The following is a 24635-nucleotide window of genomic DNA, read 5'->3' as shown; positions in this document are numbered from 1 at the left end:
CAAGAAGGACATCCTATTGCCTTCTATAGAGAGAAACTCAATGACGGTCGTCGGCGCTATTCGGCGTATGATATGGAATTTTATGCTTTGATTCAAGCTCTTAAACATTGGCATCCTTACTTGATTCATCGAGAGTTCGTTCTCTTTACTAATCATGATTCGTTAAAATGTTTGAATGCTCAAAGTAAGATGACCGCACGATATGCTCGGTGGATGGATTTTCTACAGCAATTTGACTTCGTTATCAAGTAAGTCTGGAACAGAAAATAGAGTCGCAGACACATTAAGCAGGCGGCCCCATTTGCTGATGATATCGTCAGTTAATACTTTGGAATTCGACAGTTTTAAGCAACAATATTCTACAGATGCAGAATTTGGCATTATTTGGCATCAGCTCACGAAAAACACGAATGCAACTAAGAATGAATTCTCAGTCAAAGATGGCTTTCTATTCCATAACAATCGACTATGTATTACTTGCAGTTCTGTCAAAGAATTTGTTATTTCATAGCTTCATGGAGGGGGCTTAGCAGGGCATTTTGGAGTTGATAAAACCTTTGCCATGGTCTCTGACAGGTTCTTCTGGCCCCGACTATGTCATGACGTGCATAAAGTTGCGATTCGTTGTCGGGTTTATCAAATAAGCAAAGGCACCAAACAGCAAGCGGGTCTCTATACCCTTCTTCCCATTCCAGATAGGCCATGGCAGCACCTTAGTATGGATTTTGTACTGGGATTACCCAAGACAGTACGACAGCATGATTCCATAATGGTTGTGGTGGATCGATTTTCGAAGATGGCTCATTTCATTCCTTGTCACAAGACTTACGATGCTTCCAAAACAGCAACAATATTTTTCCAAGAAGTTATTCGGCTGCATGGTGTTCCAGCTACCATAGTGTCCAATTGGGATGTTAAGTTCATGAGTTATTTTTCCAAGACTTTGTGGGCAATAATGGGGACCAAACTACTGTTTTCCAGTGCATTTCATCCTCAAAATGATGGTCAAACCGAAGTGACCAACCAAAATTTGGGAAATTTATTAAGATGTTTATTAGCAGACCATGCAACAAGTTGAGACTTCGTGTTACTGCAAGCTGAGTTTGCTTTCAATAACTCTGTTAATCGTTCCACTGGTTGCACACCATTTGAAGTGGTATATGGTTTTCGCCCCAACACTCCGCTGGACCTCCACTCTCTATCATTGCCTTCTAGACACAGTGAGTCTGCGTTGGATTTCTCTAGTTACATGAAAGATATCCATGAGGAAGTTAAACGACGTCTGTCCCTCAACACGGAAGCATATTCTACCTCTGTAAATACTAAGCAGAAGGACAGGCAATTTCAGGTTGGTGACATGGTTCTTATACAATTAAAGCCTGAATGTTTTCCTCCTGGGAGTTTCAACAAGCTACATGGTCAATGTGTAGGACCTTTTAAGGTGATTAAGAAGTTGGGTCCTACAGCCTACGTCATTGAGTTACCTGCTGACTATGGCATCAGTCCTGTTTTCAACATTGAAGATCTCACTCAATTTCATGATCCGGAGGAACTAGTGCCAGCAACCTCAGATCTATTTACCAACCAGATGCAGTTATTCGTGTTCCAAAGAATACAGCCCCAAGAGATGAAATTGCGTCGATACTTAATCATCAGTTTGTTACTACACGATGTGGAGGTTATTACCAATTTTTAGTACAATGGAAAAATCGTCCCCAATATGATTCCGTTTGGCTACAAGCTTCAAAACTCAATCAACTTCACTCAGATTTATTTGTTGCCTGTGTTCTTCAAAACTTGCAGGAGTCAAGTTCTTCAGAGTGGCTGGCAATTGATGCAAACAGAGAACATGGATCCCAGGCAGAAGCTACTCCATAAATCATGGGAGATGGGATTTATTCAGTTGCGAGAATCCTTATCGTTGCTAAGTTGATTAATTCCCGTAAGACTCGATTGCTATCTTGGCAATCCCGTTCTAGTTTAGTTTCTGATTTTTAGCACTTGTAATCCTTTAAAGATGTAGAGATGAGAGAAGAATGATAGTTGCTGAATTTCAGAAAAGAAAAAAGGTTATGGAACCAGTAACAGAGAGATTCTGTTTGCAAATTTCATTTTTTTCCGTCTTGGACGTCAACGGGAGGTTGGCTATTGAGGTTTTGTGCCGGGGGGGGGGGGGGGGGGGGGGGGGGGGAGGGGGGCGTGAGTAAAATGATATGTTGTAATAAGCTCATCCATCATGGTGTCCCAATCTAGGCACCGACTCTCATGGTGTCCCAACCACAATATTTTTGAGAGTCAAATAAATTATGGTATGAGGAAAGATTTTGGGGCCACCTCTTCTTCAATAATAATGTCTCATCCAAAGAGACACAATAGCACCAACTGACATTGGTTTGGGCTTATATAACATGAACCAAAATAATCCTTGTAAAAATGACCTATGAAATAATCCAATGCAAGTATCTATACCAAATAATATGCTAATCAAGGAATAGTTTGTTAATACTTCAAAATAATAATCCAGCTGGAAAATTTTTTTTCGAGTCGCGCTGAGTCAATTAGTAGATCAATATATCTGAGTCATGGAAGTAATTTGTATAAACTTGGATCTTGACATGTATACTGAGCCAAAACATTAGTGGCCCGGGTCAGGTGGACCTGAACCCGAGTTGACCCGAACCAAGTTGACTCGGTCCGAGTTGACTTGAGTTGTCTCAGTAAGGAACAAAAGTCATGCTCGATTGGCAAGTTTGCTGGGTTAACTCACCCGGTCCGGGTTGCGGTTGAATAGGTGCGGCCCAGATTTAATAAATCATATTTCCTAAGTTAGGAAACCTTAAATATTTCAATTGTATCTTCTTCTTCCTCTAGGCCAAACAGAGCGAAAGACCAGAGCTTTTCGAAAGATAATTACGGCAAGATAGAGATGGCACTGAACTCGTTTTGGAAAGACCAGTGAAGAATAAGATCAATTTATGATCTTCACCAACCTGGGATGGACAACAACAACGGCATGATACAGCTCTGTGATTTCCAAAAAAATAGCTGCATCAGTGTTCTGGCGGCAATTATGGCAAGAATATGGAAGAAACTTTCTGTTCAGACAAAATGAGTTTTTCGAAAAAATATTTTTGAAGATAGCCAGTAGCAAAAGGAAACTTTTTGACCGCAACAGTGCTTCCTATAGGAATAACTTTAAATAGAATTTTTGAAACATATATGAAATTCATAAACCAAAATTGTACCTCCTGACAAGGCCTCAACTTCTGGAGAACAGAGTTTCTCAGCTATTGTCTTCGGCGAACAGAATGTCTCGTCTGTCACAAAGGCTCATTGATGGAAACGGTCAGGCATGCATCTGCTAGACCAGACCCCATTTTATAGGCTCCTCTCCATCAAAGGAAACCACTGAACAATGGGAAAATATAAGGTCGTAACCAACAACCACCATCAGTGGAAAACCGTCCGACGGATGGGTCACCTAAGTGACGGATCGGGAACCGTCTAGGTGACAGATCGTGAATCGTCTAGGAGATGGTTCGTGAAGCATCTTACATTCTCCCACTTCACCCATACCTCTACTTAATATGTATCATTGATACATCTTCATGAATATTTGCCATAGATATAATATCCTTGTACTCAAACAAAGAAGATTAAATTACATGAATCGTGGTGGTAAGTCCTTTAGAGCAAGTAGTATCTTCCATGTATTACAATGCAACTGTCTCCTTTGAATGAGAACCTTATGTGGCACATTTCTTTATGAATGAACTTGCATAATGCTCATTCGGGATCATCTTATATTGTCATTCTCTAAACTTTATGTATAAAACCAAATAAGAGAAGATGCAAATGAACTTAATGGAATTTTTCATTGAAAAAATTGCAATAAAAACATAAAAGGAATCTCAATTACAAAAATTACTTAATAGAACTGAGTCCCATATGTTCAACATGTCCCTTATAAACAGCAGGTGGTAGACCTTTTGTGAACAGATCATCGATCATTAATCTTGTACTGATGTGTTCCAAAACCACCTTGTTTGGTTTGACATGTTCTCGAAGAGCTAAAAACTTTATGTCAATATGTTTACTACGACTTCGGCTCTTATTGTTCTTGGCCAAAAACACTGCTGCGGAATTGTCGCAATAAATTCTTAATGGCTTAAAAATGGTGTCAACAATTTTAAGCCCTGGAATAAAACTCTTCAACCATATAATTTGTGATGACACTTCAAAACATGCTACAAACTCTGCTTCTGTGGTAGAAGTAGCAATCAAAGATTGTTTTGCATTTCTCCAAGAAATGGCCCCTCCAGCTAATAAGAAGACGTATCCCAATGTTGAATTTTTTGAATCAAGGCAGCCAGCAAAATCAGAGTCTGAATATCCAATCACTTTCAGATGATCAGATTGTATGTACGTAAGCTTGTAGTCATTAGTCCCCTGAAGGTATCGCATGACTTTCTTTGTAGCTTTCCAATGGTCCAAACTGGGATTACTTTGATATATGTCCAACATTCCCACTACATATGCTATGTCAGGTCTTGTGCAAACCTGAGCATACATTAAACTCTCAACTGCGAAAGCATATGGAATATCTTTCATTTGTTCCCTCTCTAAATTATTTCATGGACCTTGTTCCAAACTTAATTTGTCACCTTTCACAATAGGTGCAATACCAGATAAACAATTATTCATACGATATCTCTCTAGAATTTTGTTGATATAGGCTTCTTGAGACAATCCTAATGTCCCTTGGGATATGTCTCTATCAATTTTTATGCCTATGACATAAGCAGCTTCACCCATATCCTTCATATCAAATTTCAACGAGAGAAATCGTTTGACCCCATGAAGTAATCCTAAATCTCTTGAAGCAAGTAGAATATAATCTACATATTGGACTAAGAAAATTATTTTGCTCCCACTGACCTTATGGTATATACATTGATCTATGATATTCTCTGTAAACCCAAATGAAAAAATAACATCATGATATTTTAAATACCACTGACGAGAGGCTTGTTTTAGTCCATATATAGATTTCTTAAGTCTACAAACCAAGTGATCATTCCCCTTTGAAATGAATCCTTCAGGTTGTTTCATGTAAACCTCTTCTTCTAGGTCTCCATTGAGGAAAACCGTTTTCACATCCATTTGATGTAACTCCATATCAAAATGAGCTACTAATGCCATAATTATCCGAAATGAATCCTTCTTTGAAACAAGAGAGAAGGTTTCGTGATAATCAATGCCTTCTTGTTGAGTAAATCCTTTGGCTACAAGTCTTCCCTTATATCTTTCAATATTGCCTAAAGAGTTTCTTTTGGTTTTGAAAACCCATTTACAACTAATGGCCTTTTCTCCTTTAGGCATTCAACAAGTTCCCAGACTTGGTTGTTAGCCATTTAATCCAACTCTTCCTTCATGGCATCATTCCATAATGTGGATTTTTGTCTACTCACGGCCTATGAAAATGTAATATGATCATCTTCAACACAAATATCCATGTTAGATTCTTGAAAGTACACTTCATAATCTGAAGAGATTACAGGTTTCCTAACTCTTAAAGATCTTCTTAATGGTACTTCATCATTTTTAGGTTGAGAATGTTGAGGAACCTGATCTATAGGAGTATCCACATGATGAGATGGTTCTTCAACAATTGGTTGTACTTGAATAATCGAATCCGAATGATTTTTATGAACAACGACCAATCTATCCAAAGTTGTAGAAGCAGGTGGAGTACGCTCCTCAAAAACTAAGTTACGAGGTTGGCTACTCCCACTAATCTCATAATTCTAAAGGAACCTTGCATTCTTAGATTCGAAAATTCTTGTCGAACGAGATGGACAGTAAAATCTGTATCCCTTAGACTTTTTTGCATGCCCAATGAAATGTCCACTGACTGTTCTAAAGTCTAACTTTATCTCATGTGTATTCTAAAGTCGAACTTCAATTGGACAACCCCAAACATGTACATGCCTTAAACTAGGTTTCCAACCTTTCCATAACTTGAATGACGTTTTATGAACCGCCTTGGTGGGAACCCTATTGAGTACATAGACTACAGTTTTGAGAGATTCACTCCACAAAGACAATGGGAGATCGGAGTTACTAATCATACTCCTCACCATGTCCATTAATCTTTGGTTTCGTCTTTCAGCCACACCATTTTGCGACGATGAGCCAGGCATTGTGTATTGTGGCACAATACCTTGTTCCTCAAGAAACCTTGCAAAAAGACCAGACAATTGTCCTCTTTTAGTGTACCTTCCATAATATTCATCACCTCTATCTGACCTCATGATTTTGATTTGTTTACTTAATTGTTTCTCTACTTCTACTTTATACACCTTAAAAGCATCTAGAGCTTCACTTCTATCATAGAGCAGATAGAGATACATATATCGTGTATGGTCATCAATAAAGGTAATGAAATACTTCTGACCATTGAAACATGCCTCATAAGGACCAAAAATATCAGTGTGTATGATTTCTAAGACATCAGAGGTCCTCCTGACACCTTTCTTGTAGTTGACACCTTTCTTGTACTTGTTGGTTTGCTTTCCTTTAATTCAATCCACACATGTACAAAAATAAGTAAAATCAAGAGCCTCAAGGACTCCATCGTTAACTAATCTTTTAATTCTATCAATGGATATATGACCTAATATCCTATGCCACAACATGGAGATTTCTCATTTATAACACTTCTCTTAATGTCAACATTAAATACCATGCACAATAGTAAGATTGGAATCAAATGTAGGGTTTAAAAGAAGTTTGAATAATCCTTCTTCCAAAATGCCATTTCCAACAAGAAAATGGTCTTTATACAAATGAAAGAAATTTCCAAGGAAATTCAAAATGAATCCAAAGGGTTAAAGTTTGGAAACAGAGATAAGGTTTCTAGAAAAATATGGAATATAAAATGTCCTTTCAAGATCTACGACAAAGCCAATATTTAGGACAAGTCTAAAAGTTCCAACCCCCTCTACATGTGAACCCATCTTGTTTCCTGAATAGATGGAGCATTCACTTGGCGTCGGTTTTCGTTGGTTCAAGAAACCCTGCATAGTGTTGGCAACATGGATTGTAGTACCAAAATCAATCCACCAAGTGTTATAAGAAGCATGAGTCATATTAGATTCAAAACACACTAAGGAACATGTTTGGGTTATCAAGGTGCTTGTTAATGCCTTATTAGAATTCTCAAACTGTTCCTGAATAGCTAGAAGATATTCCTTGGCTTTGGCACATTTAGGAATAGATTCACGAATACTCTTCCCAATATGAGAATTAATAAACATCAAACATAATCGATTGGATCTCTCCCAAAAGTTCAAATGATGTTTTCTCAATTTGGGTATTGGATTCTGTGGGTTTCGGAGGTTCATCCACTCTAAGTGACAAGTCAAGATCCATGCACCCTAATAACAGAAGAATTTTCTCCTTCCACTCAATATAATTTTCTCCATTTAAAGGAACAATTGGGGAATCAAAGGTTGGGACATATAAAGGTTGAAGAGTTGAAAAAAATAGATCACAAGCTTACTAAACATGTAATGAAGCCAAACAAAGAAATCATTGTGTCATAATAATCTGTTATGGTCTTGGGTTAAGTATCTATGTCTTCCGCTCCTAACAGACCGGTCTTTAGGGTAGTATTGGCTAGGTGCTTAACATTTGGTATCAGATCTAGCTCCCTCGTCGCGTGTTCGAATCCCGGAAGGGGCGACTACGAAGGGGGCGACCTATGCGGAGGGGGCGACCTTGACGGAGTAGGCCACCGCACGTGCGGAGTGGGCCGTCGCTAGAGTGGGTGACCTTGACGGAGTAGGCCACCGCACGTGTTATGTGGGCCGTCGCTAGAGTGGGTCGTTGCAAGTGGGCTGACGTCCACAAAGGAGTGGTGTGATGTTATGGTCCTGTGTTAAGTACCTATGTATTCCGCTCCTAACAGGCCGGTCTATTGGGTAGTATTGGCTAGGTGTTTAACATAATCTTTCTTGTGGGCTTTGATTATAACACATATGTGATTTATGTCTCTTTATGATGGGACCTAGAAATTTGTGTGTAAAGGAATATTCTAGGCATGTGGGCAACTAGAATTTTTTTTTAATATTTCTTTCCCACACTGATTAATCACATAAATATAACATTTACCCTGTGGGGTTAAATTATTATATCTCCATGATAAATCACAATTTTTATGGCATTAACTTTATGTGACTAAACTTAATGTCACTAGACATTTGCATAATTAAGAATGCTATGCCAATTACTCAATTATTCAAATGTATACCAAAAAATATGACATAAAAGAATTGACTAAAATGAATGTCAATTAATAATACTTATATTTAGGTCAACATAAAAATATACATAAAAAATTGAAGTATGCATAAAACCTAAATAATTTATTTTGCACAAATATTTAAAATTGCATGAAAATAGAGTACTGCAATTTTAGTCTATATATTATGTGTATCCAATGATAACACATGAAACCAATCGGATTTACTGGTTACGAGCGCACGAAGTTATTTCCTGCGCACGGCTTCGAATCCCCGTAGGAGCAAGATTTTTATCTGTCAACTGAGTCAACTCGGCTAGTTTGCGGGCGGGTTGTCTCAGCGAGTTGGAACTGACAAGCCGAAAAGATTCAACCCGTCCGTGCCACGACTCAGCCCGTCTAAGTCAACCCTAACGACTCGATAAGATCCTAGTTGAGTCAACTCATCCGACTCGTTTCATCAAGACCCATCTTGCGCAACCAGTACGAGTTGACTCTGCCAAGTCAACTCATCATTTAAATGAAATGAACTTACGTAAGTTTCAACTTTTTATTTATTTATGTGCACTGGAGGTCGTCTTCAACCTCCAACCACGCGCAGAGGGACACGGGCTTCTACCGTTGCTCTCTGTCGGACATTGACATCCCATCGGAATTCAGCCGTCGTCAACTGACAATGAAACCGACCGACGAACAGCGCCGAGTGAGACACCGGTTGGCTCCACAGCGCCAGCGCTCGCGGCATACACAGAGAACTCCTCTTCATGGAAATGGCTCCATATCAGAGAGGGAAGCTCTGATACCACATGTAGGAATAAATTTAAATAGAATTTTGGAAAGATATATGAAATTCATAAATCAATCGTACCTCTTGACATGGCATCAACTTCCGGCGAACAGAGCTTCTCGGCTATCATCTCCGGCGAACAAAACGTCTCGTCTATCACAGAGGCTCGTAGATGGCAACGATCAGGCATGCCTCTGCTAGACTAGACCCCATTTTATAGGCTCCTCTCCATCAAAGGAATCCACCAAATGGGATTTGGTCTAGTAGAGGCATGCCTGATCATTGCCATCGATGAGCCTTTGTGATAGACGAGACGTTCTGTTCGCCAAAGACGATAGCCGAGAAGCTCTGTTCGCTGGAAGTTGATGCCATGTCAGGAGGTACGATTTTGGTTTACGAATTTCATATATGTTTTTGAAATTCTATTTAAAGCTATTCCTAAATGTGGTATCAGAGCTTCCCTCTCTGATATGGAGTCATTTCTGTGGAGAGGAGTTCTTTGATTACACAATGAGCGTCGGAGCTGTGGAGCCAACCCGTGTCTCGCTCGTACGCAGAGAACTCCTCTCCATGGAAATGACTCCATATCAGAGAGGGAAGCTTTGATACCACATTTAGGAATAAATTTAAATAGAATTTTGGAAACATATATGAAATTAATAAACCAAAATCGTACCTCCTGACATGGCATCAACTTCCGGTGAACAGAGCTTCTCGGCTATCGTCTCCGGCAAACAAAGCGTCTAATCTATCATACAGGCTCGTCAATGGCAACGGTCAGGCATGCTTCTGCTAGACCAGACCCAATTTTATAGGCTCCTCTCCATAAAAGAAAACCACCAAACAACGGGAAACCATAAGTCATAACCGGTGACCACCATCAGTGGAAAACCGTTTGATGGATGGGTCACCTAAGTGATGGATTGGGAACCATCTAGGTGACGGATCGTGAACCATCTAGGTGACGGATCGTGAACCATCTAGGTGACGGATCGTGAACCATCTAGGTGACGGTTCATGAACCATCTTACACATCCTTCTTCCTCTCGGTGCCGGAGGACTCTAGGCAGGAACAGTCTAGAAGTGGCAACTCAGTCCTGACACTCAGGAAAACCGGAGAAAAAAATATATTCTCCATGATAATGCAAACTGAAGATATTCGACGGATAAATCATATCAGAAATTTCAGACGTTAGAATAACTCAGAAGAAACATAGATACGTTGGCGATAACTCGGCGGGATCAATGGTTGTCGTCTTCGTCGGCGCCGAACAGAGCATACTCAGAACCAAAAAAATTTAATCGCAACGGTCTTCTTCTTCTTCTTCTTTGACAACGGCACCATACAACAATCTTCTTATTGTTTCAGTGTGACTTGGAAAAACAGCAGCAGAGTAGCCGAGTCGTTAACTTTGGACAACAACTTTCTAGTCGAATACGATTTATCATCAACTTATCAGCAAATTCTGGTAGAGAGCAATGGACAATAGGAATTAGCCGAGTTGATAGAATTATCTGCTTCTTTGTTGTCTCCAACACAGGCAAAATTTTGAGATTATTTTGAGGCAGGATAACATTATAAAAAATAAGATGAAGTTATAGCAATGACAAAAAAACTAATAATACGAGGAAAAGAAACAATCTAAAAAACTGAATTTCAGAAACTATAAAAAACATCAATACGAGAAAAGAAAAAACTATGGTTTTTTTTAATTCTAAAAATCATATTACGAGTTCTAAAATTCAATGCTTTGATACCATGTTCATTTTCAGGACTCCATGGATTTAGCTCATGGAGAAAAAGAGAGAGACATCCATTGGGAGAAACTGGAGGAAGAAGAAGTTATGGACTTGATGTCCTAACCCTCCCCCTGAACTCTAGTTATAGATTAATGAAACTACTGTATTACAATAATACCCTTGAGCTTAGGGTTTAGGGTTTAGGGTTTTAACCTTGGAACTTTAACCTAATTACATCAATGTCATCTCTATGAGATGACCCTTTATTTACCATCCTGCCATCATTGTATGTTGGCATATGGGCCTTCTCCTTGATATGTGGGCCTTGAGCCCGTCTTCTACATTTCTTGGATGTATGGGCCTTCCTTGGTCTTATGGGTTTGAGGCCATCTTCCAACAAACTTGGATATGTGGGCCTTCCAACAAACTTGGATATGTGGGCTTGGGCCCTATCTTCCAATAGAAGGCTAATCAAGCCTTAGTAAGTGATACAAAGGAGGACCAATCTACCACATCAATAGAAACCAAAACCCTTACCGATGATGAGTATTACTTATTTAAGAAAATGAAAACACTGATGGTTTCTTTTCCAAGTTCCTCCTCAACTGCTACTGCCACCACTACATCAGGTATGCTATTTGCCTCCTCTTCATCCTGGATAATTGACTCAGAGGCCTTCGAGTATCTCACAGGTAAAAAAAATCTACTACACTTAGTTTCTCCTTGTCTCTCACATAAATTTGTTACCATAGCTGATTGCTCTCAAACTGAAGTTCTCGAGAAAGGATCCACTTCTGTTACACCATCACTTCCACTCACGATATTCTTTTTGTTCCTACTTTTCCCTTGAATCTTTTATCTGTTAGTCCACTCACAAAATATTTTAATTGGTCCATCACCTTCTCACCCACTTCTTGTGTGTTTCAGGATCTTATAATGAAGCGGATGATTGGTGGAAGCCGTGAACAAGGGGGGCACTATTACCTGGATTTGCCTAAAATAAATACTGTTTCAACCAGTGAAACTGAGACAAGTCTATGGCACAATCGGTTGGGACATCCATCTGCACAATCTCTTCATCGTCTTTTTTCTATACTTAAAGAAAGGTCAAAGTTAAATTGTGAAGTATGTCAACTAAGCAAACACCAGAGGACTACATAGTCACTTCGTCCAGAACTTAAAAGTGTTGCTCCTTTTTCATTAATTCTTATAGATGTATGGGGACCCTTGAACATCTCAAATATTTCCTGATTCAAGTACTTTATTACATTTATTGATGATTTTACTCGTACCACATGGTTATTTCTCTTTCAAGAATGTTATGAAATAACATCCACATTTATGTTTTCATGCTATGATACTCACCCAGTTTGGTCAGAAAATAAAAGTACTTCGGTCTGATTATGCCAAAGAATATATCCTTTCGTTAGGAGAATGGAATTATCCATCAAACATCGTGTGCTTACACCCTTCAACAAAATGGTGTAGCAAAATGGAAGAACCGTCATCTTCTTGAGGTAGCATGCAGTTTATTGTATACCACGAAAGTGTCATACTTTTGTTGGTCGCACGCCATCCTTACTGCATGTTTTCTTATAAATAGGCTACCCTCTTCCGTTTTCAGTCATAAATCCCCATACTTCTTATTGTTGCCAGATGATGATCCTTTTTCACTTCCCTTGAAAGTCTTCAATTGTCAAATGCTTTGTTCATATTACCTCCCACAACACAGTAAAATTGATCCCAAATCTATCAAGTGTATCTTATTAGGATACTCTTGCACATAGAATGGTTATATTTGCTATAATCCCACTCTCCAAAGGTTACTTGTGTCTAGGGATGTAACTTTTTTTGAAAACTCTTTATATTACTCTGACAATGCTCCTCCAAGTCTATCTTCAGTACCAACTTCTCCTTGACTGGTCGTGCCCTATGCTACAGAATTTGTGCAACCCCCAAACACACTGCATGACACCACACCTGCTGAGTTTATGGATCCAACCGAGGTAAGTCCATCTTCTCCTATTGTTTTTGGCCCACAATATCATACTCGTCCCATTGCCTTACAAAAAGAACCCAGAACTTGCACTAGGCCCTCTACTTCTCACCCCATATCCAATTTTGTGTCTCACCATCGTTTATCTCTTTTATGTTGTCAATTTTTTCATCTATCTCCTCATATCAGTTCCACAGTCCTATTAGGAGGCTATCAAACATCCAGGGTGGAAGGCGGTCATGGACAAAGGAATCCAAGCACTCTATGGAAATCAAACATGGGCTCTTGTTCCTCTTCCATCAGATAAGAAACCTCGGTTGTAAGTGGGTTTTTATTGTAAAACACAATCTGGATGGGTCCGTTGCTCACCCTAAGCCTTGCCTTGTTGCTAAAGGCTATACACAGTTTTATGAAATTGATTATGAAGAAACATTCTCTCCATTCGCCAAAATAAACTCGGTACATATTTTATTATCTCTGGCTGCTAATTATTCTTGTCAGTTATATCAATTTGATGTGGAAAATACTTTTCTTAATGGGGATATCAAGGAAGAAATTTATATGCAACAACCACTTGGATTTGTAGTTGAGGGGAAGTCGGCATGTCGATTGAAGAAATCTCTTTATGGTCTGAAATAGTCTCCTCATGCATAGTTTGATAAATGTAGCCAAGCATACATATGGGTAGTATTTCACAGATGTTCTGTGGATCACTCCATATTTATTAAAGACACACCTATAGGCAAGGTGATTTTGGCAGTATATGTTGATGATATTGTCTTAATTGATAGTGATCCTGAGGGCATTTAGGAAACCAAGGAAAAGATATTTGCAGAATTCAAGACAAAAGATCTTGGACTACTTAAAATATTTTCTGGGTATTGAAGTACTACAGTCTAGACATGGGATTGTACTATCTCAAAGGAAGTATGTCGTTGATCAACTAGAGGAGACAGGAATGATGGGGTGTAGCCTAGAAGATATCCCTATGGAGTCAAATACAAAATTATCTGCAGGTATTGAAGAAGATGTGGATATTGGGAAATATCAAAGGCTTGTGGGGTGTTACAATGTGGGACCCACCTTGGCCCCACAAGTTGGTGGGACCCACCATGAGCTCGAGAGGTGTTAACAAGAGTCCTCATACAAAGTGGCTCTAGTTAAGAGATAAGAAATATGTGCTGGAATTAAATAGAAGGTTTGAAGATCAAGTGGGACCCACAAAGATACCACGAGCTGGTATCTCTTTCTACATGAGCTGGAAGATCATGTGGGACCTACAAGATAAGACCAAGAGTTGGCTCTCTAGCTTGATTCACGTCCTTAAAAAAGGTGTTTGTAGTTGAGTTAAATTAGTCTCTTAAATAGATGTAATCTTATCATAATAGGCTTATCTTAGAGAGTTCTAGTTGGAATGTAATTAGAAGTCCTAAGTTAGTTGTACATGGACTCTATCACCTCCTCAACTATAAATAGAGGTGATCGTAACTCGGAATTATTCAAGAAAATTACTTTTTTTTCTCCTCTCTTAAGTGAAGTTCTCTCTCTAATCTCTTTTATTTTCCTTCTCTTCTCTCTCTACCTGTGAGCTTTTCTCTTTCTCTTTTTTTATTTCTCTCCCCCCTTGCATGAGGTATTATTCATGGGGTCCTAAATTCAACATGGTATCAGAGCTACCAATTTAGGATCCCCATTATGCTCTATGAAGATATGATTACAAGTTGCTCATAGAAGGCTCCTTATGAAGCAAGATTGAAGCTCATGAGATAAGTATTTATTTCTCATGTTATTAAATTTATGCTACTGGTTTTTGGTATTAAGAGGTGGTTTATGGATGTCCTTATGCATGTGTTCATCTTATGAAATTATGAGAATATATGCATCATGGATTATCTTTATTAGAAGTCAAGGTGGTGTTTTTGTTTGCACAATATTGTGACCTAGATTAGTGCATATTGTATTTTTTTATAAATTTGTGGCAAAAAGATTCCCTGATAAAGAAGGATGATATTGAGCCTTTTATGAGTCATTATCCATTAAATTAGCTTTAATTCTAAGCATCTCCATTAACCGAGTTGGTTAAAGTCTTCCACTTGGTCATATTTGATTACTTGATTGGAGAACTATTTTATTTGATTTGCCTACTATGGCTGAATATAATATGAGTTACAAGAGTGACATACTCAGAATCACCATTGTTCCCTTATGAGGGTATCAAATTTTATCAACTGCTCCACATCGGTTTGTCAATTTCTTATCAGAAAGGATCTAGTTGGTCATCTCACCAACCGTGAACCACATATTGATGAAGATGATATATTCTATAAAAAATGGTTAAAGGAGGATACATTGGTTATTAGTTGGCTTATCAACAGTATGGAAGAACATGTCTCCAACAATGCCTTTCATCTAGAGACGACTAAACAAATTTTCGAGACATGTACCAAGTTGTATTCAAGCTCCGACAACTTACAAAGGCCATATGATATTTTACAACAGATGCTTACCACCAAACAAGGAGACAATATACATGAATATTTGGCCCGCTTTTGAGGTTTTCTTCAAGAATGGAAACTTGCCCAGACAACCTCTAAATATATTTATGTCGAAGATAAACAGAAAGAGGCCTTGATAACTGCCATATGCCTTGCTAACATTAAACCGCATCTTGAAGTTGCTAAGACTCACCTTCTTAGATCTTTCGCGGTTCCCACTTTTGATGATGTATGTGCTTCACTTCTCCGTATTCCAAACGCTTCTCCCTCTACTACTGAAATACCATCCGCTATGTACTTTGGACATAGGGGAACACCATCTGACCAAGGCCGAGGCCGAGGTAGATTTGATAGAGGAGGAAGAGGAAGAGATGGAAGGACTGGTTTTGACCAAACAGATGATAAGGAATGCACCCATTGTAAGGGATATGGATACACTAGAGACACATGCTTTCATATTAAATAATGCTCTATATGTGGTAGATTGGGCCACTCTCGCGAAAGATGTTATAAAGCTAATGAGAATAAGGCTATCCAAGACTTAGTGATTGATACAGAAGTAGAGCAGTCTACCATAACAACTGTAAAATATATTTTTACTGATGAAGACTATGAACTATTTCAAAAAATGAAGAGCATGATGGGGTCCTCCCCAAGTACTTCTTCACCAACCGCTACCACCACCGCTTCAAGTATGTTTTCTACCTCCTCTTCATCTTGGATAATTGACTCAAGAGCCTCCGAGCATCTTATAGGTAACAAACATCTACTATACTCAGTTTCTCCATGTCTTTCACATAAATTTATTACCATTGTTGATGGTTCACAAACTAAAGTTCAAGGGAATGGATCCACTTCTGTTACACCATCACTTCCACTCACTGATATCCTTTTCGTTCTTACTTTCCCTTTGAATCTTTTATCAGTTTGTCAGCTCACCAAACACTTTAATTGCTCTATCACTTTCTCACCACTTCATGTGTGTTTCAGGATCTTACAATGAAGCGGGTGATTGGTGGAGGCCGTGAACAAGGGGGACTCTACTACCTGGATGTGCCACAAATAAACACTACATCCACCTGCGACACTGAAACTAGGTTATGGCACAACAGGTTGGGACATCCGTCCGCTCAATCTCTTCATCATATTTTTCCTAAAGCGCAGTCAAACCTTCATTGTGAAGCATGTCAAATGAGTAAACATCAAAGGTCTACATACTCATTCTCGTCCATAAATTAAAAGAGTCTCTCCTTTTTCATTAATTCATACTGATGTCTAGTTGAATGTCTCCAACATTTCTCAAGTGAAATATTTTATTACATTCATTGATGACTTCACTCGTACCACTTGGTTATTTTTGTTTAAAGAGTGTTCTGAAATACCATTGATATTTATATCTTTTCATGCAATGGCTCTCACTCAGTTTGGGCAGAAAATTAAAGTCCTTCGGTAAGATAATGCCAAAGAATACACATCCAAATATCTTGACTCATTTTGTCAAGAAAATGACATTGTTCATCAGACATCATGTGCCTACACCCCTAAAAAAAATGGTGTATCCAAATGAAAGAACCATCATATCCTTGAGGTCGCTCATGGTTTACTATATGTCATACAAGTTCCATACTTTTACTGGCCGCATGTAGTTCTTACTGCATATTTTCTTATAAACTGGTTACCCTCTTCCGTTCTTGGTAAAAAATCTCCCTATTCTCTATTATTACCTGATGATGATCCTTTTTCACTGCCCTTGAGAGTCTTCGACTGTCAATGTTTTGTCCATATCACTCTGTTTTTATTAAAGACACACCGAAGGGCAACATAATTCTAGACGTATATTTTGATGACATTATTATAATTGGCAGTGATCCCGAGGGCATCCAAAAGTCAAAAGAAAGGATATGTACTGAATTCAAGACAAAGGATCTCGGACTACTCAAATAGTTTTTGGGTATTGAAGTACTACAATCCAGACATGGAATTATATTATCTCAAAGGAAGTATGTCCTTGACCTACTGGAGGAGACGGGAATGCTGGGATGTAGACCAATAGAAACTCCTATGCACTCGAATACAAAATTATGTGCAGGTACCGGAGAAGAAGTAGATGTCAGAAAATATCAAAGATTGGTGGGAAGACTTATTTATCTCTACGTAACGAGGCCAGATATTTCATATGCAGTCAGTGTGGTAAGTCAATATATGCACAAACCACAACTCAATCATTGGCAAGCACTAGAACGGATATTACGTTATCTGAAAGGAGCACCAGGAAGAGGGTTCCTTTATAAAAATCATGGACACTTCAACATCGAAGGATTCTCATATGCAGATTGGGTCGGATCCCCAGATGACAGAAAATCTACTTCGGGATATTGTATGATGGTGTGAGGAAACTTGGTTACATGGAGGAGCAAGAAACAGAATGTAGTTGCAATGTCTAGTGGAGAAGCAAAGAACAGAACCATAGAACACATAGTCAGTGAACTCCTATGGATCAGATCTCTCCTAACTGAATTGGGTTTTTACAAAGAAGCTCCTATGAATCTATATTGCGATAATCAGGCTACAATTAACATCATATCAAATCTAGTCTTCCATGAGAGAACAAAGCATATAGAAATAGACTGCCACTTCATACGAGAAAAATTCATTGCTGGCATCTTATCTCTCCAACATATCTTCACAAAACCAGGTTGTAGACATTCTCACCAAACCGGTCACTCACAAAATTATGTCCAACATTTGTAGCAAGTTGGGCATCTACGATATTTTCTCACCCCCATCTTGAGGGGGAGTGTTACAATGTGGGACCTACCATGGCCCCACAAGCTGGTGGGACCGACCATGAGTTCGAGAGGTGTCAACAAGAGTCCTCATACAAAGTGGCTCTAGTTAAGAGATAAGGAACATGTGCTGAAATTAAATAGAAGATTTAAAGATCAAGTGGGACCCACAAAGATACTACGAGATAGTATCTCTATCTACACGAGATGTAAGATCATGTGGGACCCACAACATAAGACCAAGAGCTAGCTCTTTAGCTTGATTCACATCCTTAAAGAAGGTGTTTGTAGTTGAGTTAAATTAGTGTCTTAAATAGATGATGTAATCTTATTATAGTAGGCTTATCTTAGAGAGTTCTAGTTGGAATGTAATTAGGAGTCCTAAGGTTATTTGTACATGGACTCTATCACCTCCTCAAATATAAATAGAGGTGATTGTAACTCAGAATTATTCAAGAAAGTTACTTTTTTTTTCTCCTCTCTTGTGTGAAGTTCTCTCTCTCTAATCTCTCTTATTTTCCTTCTCTTCACTCTGTATCCGAGAGCTTTTCTCTTTTTCGATTTTTTCTTTCTCTCTCCCCTTGCTCGAGGTATTATTCATGGGGTCCTAAATTCAACATGGGGAAACTCATTGATCTTTGTGTAACAAAGCCAGATATATCATATGCAGTAACTGTGGAGAGACAATACATGCACATGCCACAACTCAGTCACTAACAAGCACTAGAAAGGATATTGTGATATTTGAAAGGAGCTCCAAGAAGAGGGCTTCTCTATATGAACCATGGTCACTTCAACATAGAAGGATTCTCAGATGCAGACTGGGCTGGATCCCCAGATGACAGAAAATCTACTTTGGGATATTGAACAATGGTTGGAGGGAACTTGGTTACATGGAGAAGGAAGAAGCAGAATATAGTTGCAAGGTCTAGTACAGAAGAAAAATACAGAGCCATGACACACACAATTAGTGAGCTTCTATGGACCAGATCTCTTCTCACTGAACTGGGATTCTATAAAGAAGCTCCTATAGATCTATATTGTGATAATCAGGCATCAATACATATCACATCAAATTCAGTCTTCCGTGAGAGAACAAAGCACATTGAAGTAGACTACCATTTCATACGAGAAAAATTCCAAAGCGGCATATTATCTCTCAAACATATATCTTCACAAAGCCAAGTTGCAAACATTCTCACCAAACTAGTCACTCATAAGATTTTTTCCACAATCTGTAGCAGGCGGGGGAGTTTACGATGTTTTCTCACCCCCAACTTGAGGGGGAGTATTACAATGTGGGATCCACCATGGTTGCATGAGTTGGTGGGACCCACCACGAGAATGTGAGATGACATGATGAGTCATCACATGAGCTGGCATGAATTGGAAGGTATAAAGCACGAGCTGAAATGAGTTGGACAATTTGAAGATCAAGTGAGACCCACAAAGATAACCATGAGCTGGTATCCTTATCACATGAGTTGGAAGATCAAGTGGGATCCACAATGATAACCACGAGTTGGTATCTTTATCATATGACCACATCCTCATAGAAGAGTTTTAGTTTGAGTTATATTAGTCTTCTAATTATGTTGACTTATTTTATTATGATAGACTTATCTTTAAGAGTTACAGTTTGGATGTAATTTGGAGAATGGTATTTTAATTGTACTTGAACTCTACTACTTTCCTCTACTATAAATAGAGGTGCTTGTACTTGAATTGATAATAAGAAAGTGAAGTAGTTCTCCACTTCTCTCTCATGAAGACTTCCTCTCTAGCCTAAACTCTTGTTCCTTTTTTCTCTCTTCTCTCCTCTCTACCCAAGAGCTCTCTCTCTCCCTCTCTCTCTCTCTCTCTCTCTCTCTCTCTCTCTCTCTTTATTTTTCTTTGTCACTCTCTCACCTTTCTCGAGATTTCAGTAAAGGTGTCCTAAATTCAACATGGTATCAGAGCATCAAATTTAGGATCCCCATGTCAAAAGGAATGCATGGAGCCAATAAAAGTGGGGCACATGCATATGTTGAAGAAGGTTCCAAGCAACCTCAAGGTGTCTATTTTTTATTTCTACCACACCATTTTGCTATGGTGTGTAGACATAAGAAGTTTGATGTTCTATTCCATTATCCTTGCAAAAGAATTGGAATTCACTCAACATATATTCTTTTGCATTATCGGACCAGAGAACCTTTAAGGAGGTATTGAACTGAGTACAGATCATAACACAAAAATATTTGAAAGTAGGTACAACCTCCAATCTATCTTTAAGTAAAATAAACATGTAATCCAAGAGAAATCATCAACAAATGTAAAAAAATACTTTGAATGAGAAACATTAGAAATGTTCAAGGGTCCCCATATCAGAATGAACTAAAGAAAAAGGAGCAACACCTTTAGTTTCACCTTGAGGGGTGTAAGTACTCCGTTGGTGTTTACTCAGTTGACAACTTTCAAAATTCAAATGAAAAAGAGACTGTAATGATGGAATCATATGTTCAAGAGAATGCAAAGATGGGTGGCCTAGTCTATTGTGCCATCTAAGGGCCTTGTGCTAAGAACTAGATGTGGCCGTGACTACTAACTGGTTGAGATAGTATAACCCTCTTGTTCAAAGCCTCTATCAATCACCTGTTTTGTCTGCAGGTTCTAAAAGGTACAAGAGGTCGGAGAAAAAGTAATTGAATAGTTAAATATTTGAATTGATTGACTAATCGATAGAAAATTTAAAAGAAACTCAATAACAAAAGCATATCTTCTAAGTGTAGTGTATGTGTAGCAAATGTGGACCACAACCCTTGTACCTTAGTTTGGGATCTATCTACTATGGAAACAAATTTATCAGTCAAACAAGGGGAGATAGAACTCAGAAGAATACCATTACCTGTCAAGTGTTTGGAGGCCCCATAATCAATAATCCAAGATTGAGAGGGTGAAGTAGTTGAGACCATACCTGACATAGTTGTAGCTACAATAGTGGGAGAGGTGTTGTTCAAGGTAGGTATCACCATACACTTTATCTATTGAAGTAGATCAAAGTCTTCTTCGTATACGGTTTTCTTGCCTCTGGAAGTGTTAGGTCTGCTTTCTACCTTGTCTCCATTATTTGTAGAAGCTTGGTTAGATGTAAACCAATCTAGTTTCCCAAGGATTTTCCAGTGAGTTTCTACTATGTGACCTGCTTTCACACAGTGAGTAGATGTTTGATTTTTCAAATCAAGAAGAGCCTTGCCCATTCTTACCACCTCTTCTTCCTTGTCCCCAATTACTCGAATTTTCTCCTCTACTATTTGAGTACATGGCTGGAAAGACATCACTTGGGAGGTGTTGGATGGATATGAGATACATATTAGTGTAGCACTTATATCATTAAAGGTGGGAAAATAGTTGAGATGAGGATTTGAGTCTTGGCTACCTCAAGATAAGGTTTGATATTGTTGAATTTCTGGAAAAAAGAAAAAAATTATTGACTTATTGTAATCTGAGTACATGAGCCCCTATTTATTAAAAAGGAAATTAGTAGAGTCCAATTACAATTAAACTACCCTTGTCCACATTACCCCCAAAGTCTAACACTTAAAGATAAGTCCTAGCATAAATAAACATCTGGACATAAATAAAAGGCTAACATAACTAAAACACCTTTAAATTGAGATTCTTCTATGAGACCTTCTTCTGTGAGATTCTTATAAGATTCCACCATATTAATTCTGGCTCTATGAGACTTTTTACTATGAGAGTCATATAGGAGCCTCCCATATTTTCTCTTCAACACTCCCCCTCAAGTTGAAGTTTATAACTTCAACTTGCAATCTTCAATTTTCTTTGTTGCAAAAAATTCTTCATAGATTTAAAAACTTCATCTTTTGTGCTCCTCCTTTCTTGAATATTTTGTTCACATAAAAATTACCACAACATGTCGAACAAAATACCTCTTTCATGTACTTCTTCTTCTACTTCTCCCCCTCAAATTGGGGATAAAAAGGACACAAAGACCCAACTTAGACAAAACACATATGGGAGAAGAAAATCATTCCTAATCGTAAAAAAAAACTCCATACACTAGTCAAAATAGTCATAGTCTGAAACACACTCCATGCAATTTTAAAAGCCATAAACTAGCCCAACTTTAGGGTTTAAAAAAAGAGACTACTCACTTTTTAGGGGTAACTCGAACACAAATCACCACTTGGGTGAAGAATAAAAGACTTGACTCAAGATGGATCTTGGGCATATTCCTATACTTTTTAGGTAGCGGGTCTAGGCACTGCTTTGAAATGATAAAAACACAAGATGATAAAATGAAGAAATACTTGAGGAAAACAACTTTAACTGGAAGGAGATGACTATGCAACACTCATACTTCTAAAGTGACTTATTTTGTTTGGAAAACTAGGGGAGACTATAATAGTATAACTTAATAAACTTGACCAAGTATAACCTTTTGGGGGTGACCACAATATTTTGGAGTTAACTATGAGAAAAATATACAACCAAGTAACAAAAACACAAAACTTGAAAACAACATTGATGCAAGATATTGCATATCTTGAATGAGAACATGCTGGAGTGATTAAGTTGGACCAAATTTCTTTGATTAGAACAGAAATTTGGCTAAAAACTTGAGTTTTAGGAGAAAAAGGAAACTCAAATCATGTCAATGCTTGGAGGAATAATAGGAGAGAAAATAGGGAAAAATGAGAGATTTTTGGCAGAAGATACTTCTGATATCAATATCTCCAAAAATATAGTTCAAAATCGCAAATGGTTTGTTGATCAAGAAACTAGACTCAAATATATTTAATTTAATATCTATTTTCCATAAAAATATTTGTTCTTAAATCTTATATAATCTCTTGATTCTCTTCATTCTATATCTTGACCCTTGCCAACTACAATGCGAATATCTCCTTCTGAAACTAGACTTCAATATATTTCATACAAGTATAACTTATATTCTTAAAATATACTTATTTTGAGATAAAGAAGCGGATATATTTGGGGAATTTGTAATCTTGCTGAACTGGATACTCTTTCTTCTTTGGCCAACATGACCATTAACTCTTCCTAGGTTGATATCTCCCTGTAGAAAACTTAGATTGGGAATTGGTTGAATAGGTAAGAAAATAGACTTACAGATATTTCTTTGGATATATAATTATTCCCATAAAGTCTTATTCGTGATGGTATAAGATGGCTCAAAATTTGAAGCTATCTTCTGCTGCTTGAACCTCTCTTGCAGTTTGACCTTTGCTAATTCAAATATCAATTTCTCTTTGTAGAAAAATTCAATTACAAAAATTTATTTTGTAGTAGAAAGTAGACTCGAACATATTTCCTTAAATATATAACTTTATATATGAAAAGCTCAGTATGGAGGTGCGAACACCAATAAAACAATGAGTATTAGAATTAAAAAGAGAGAAAAAAGATAAATATGAACCTAAACTACTCGAGATGATAGAAGAGAAAAGGATCACATTATCTTTGTGGGTTGACCAAGTCAACTCATAGAACCTCCTCTGATACATGTTGAATTTCTAGAAAAGAGAAAAACTTCATTGACTTATTGTAATTTGATTACATGAGCCCCTATTTATAATAGAGGAAAGTAGTAGAGTCCAATTACAATTAACCTACCCTTGGCCACATTACACCCAAATTCTAACACTAAATGATAGGTCCTAGCATAATTAAACAACTGAACATAAATAGAAGACTAACATAACTAAAACATATTTAAACTAAGACTTTTCTGTGAGATTCTTGTAAGGCTCCACCATATTAATTCTGGCTTTGTGAGACTTCTTACTATGTGAGTCAAGTAAGAGACTTCTTACTATGTGAGTCAAGTAAGAGCCTTCCATATCTTCTCTTCATCAAATATTAGCAAGACAGATGTGTTGAATTTATGGAAAAGAGAAATGCTTCATTGACTTAGTATAATCAGAGTACATGAACCTCTATTTATAATAGAGGAAAATAGTAGAGTCCAATTACAATTAAACTACCTTTGTCGCAATTACACCCAAACTCTAACACTTAAAGATAAGCCCTAACATAATTAAATAACCCAATATAAATAGAAGAGTAATATGACTAAAACACCTTTAAACTGAAACTCCTCTATGAGACCTGTTTCCATAATAATTGTGGCTCTGTTATACTTCTTATTGTGTAAGACTTCTTATGCCACCTCACATAATCTTGGTGGGTCCCATAATTTTTGGCTTGGACCCATCTTCCAACACTCTTGGATGTGTGAGCCTTCCTTGGTCTTATGGGTTTAGGCCCATCTTCCAACCCAATTGGATATGTGGGCCTTCCTTGGTCGTGTGGGCTTGGACTCATCTTCGAACAAGATGGTTGCTGACAATGCTTCCCTTTGTTTCTCTTGAAATGAAAGATTGGTGGAATAGGGTTTAGCAAGTTTCCACTTTTGAATGAGACCTCAAAACCATGCAGGATAGTCATGTAAATTATCTGCATGGTTTGGAAACATCATATAATTTTTGCAAGCTATTGG

At 37.9% G+C, this 24635-nt stretch overlaps 1 protein-coding gene across 1 annotated transcript; it reads right to left on the bottom strand.

Annotated features, from left to right (window-relative positions):
* Positions 1-3924: 3924 nt before the first annotated feature.
* LOC137949432 (secreted RxLR effector protein 161-like) lies at positions 3925-4611 on the bottom strand. Its single transcript, XM_068795487.1, has one exon. The coding sequence runs from the start codon at positions 4609-4611 to the stop codon at positions 3925-3927; it is 687 nt and encodes a 228-aa protein (XP_068651588.1).
* Between the last annotated feature and the right edge of the window lie 20024 nt (positions 4612-24635).

The sequence above is a fragment of the Aristolochia californica genome, unplaced genomic scaffold (assembly GCF_029961685.1).
Source record: "Aristolochia californica isolate CCGP_79_NKW_82.1479 unplaced genomic scaffold, dmAriCali1.0.hap1 SCAF_14, whole genome shotgun sequence".
In the NCBI taxonomy this organism is placed as follows: Eukaryota; Viridiplantae; Streptophyta; class Magnoliopsida; order Piperales; family Aristolochiaceae; genus Aristolochia; species Aristolochia californica.
This window is presented reverse-complemented; position numbering and strand designations above follow the sequence as displayed.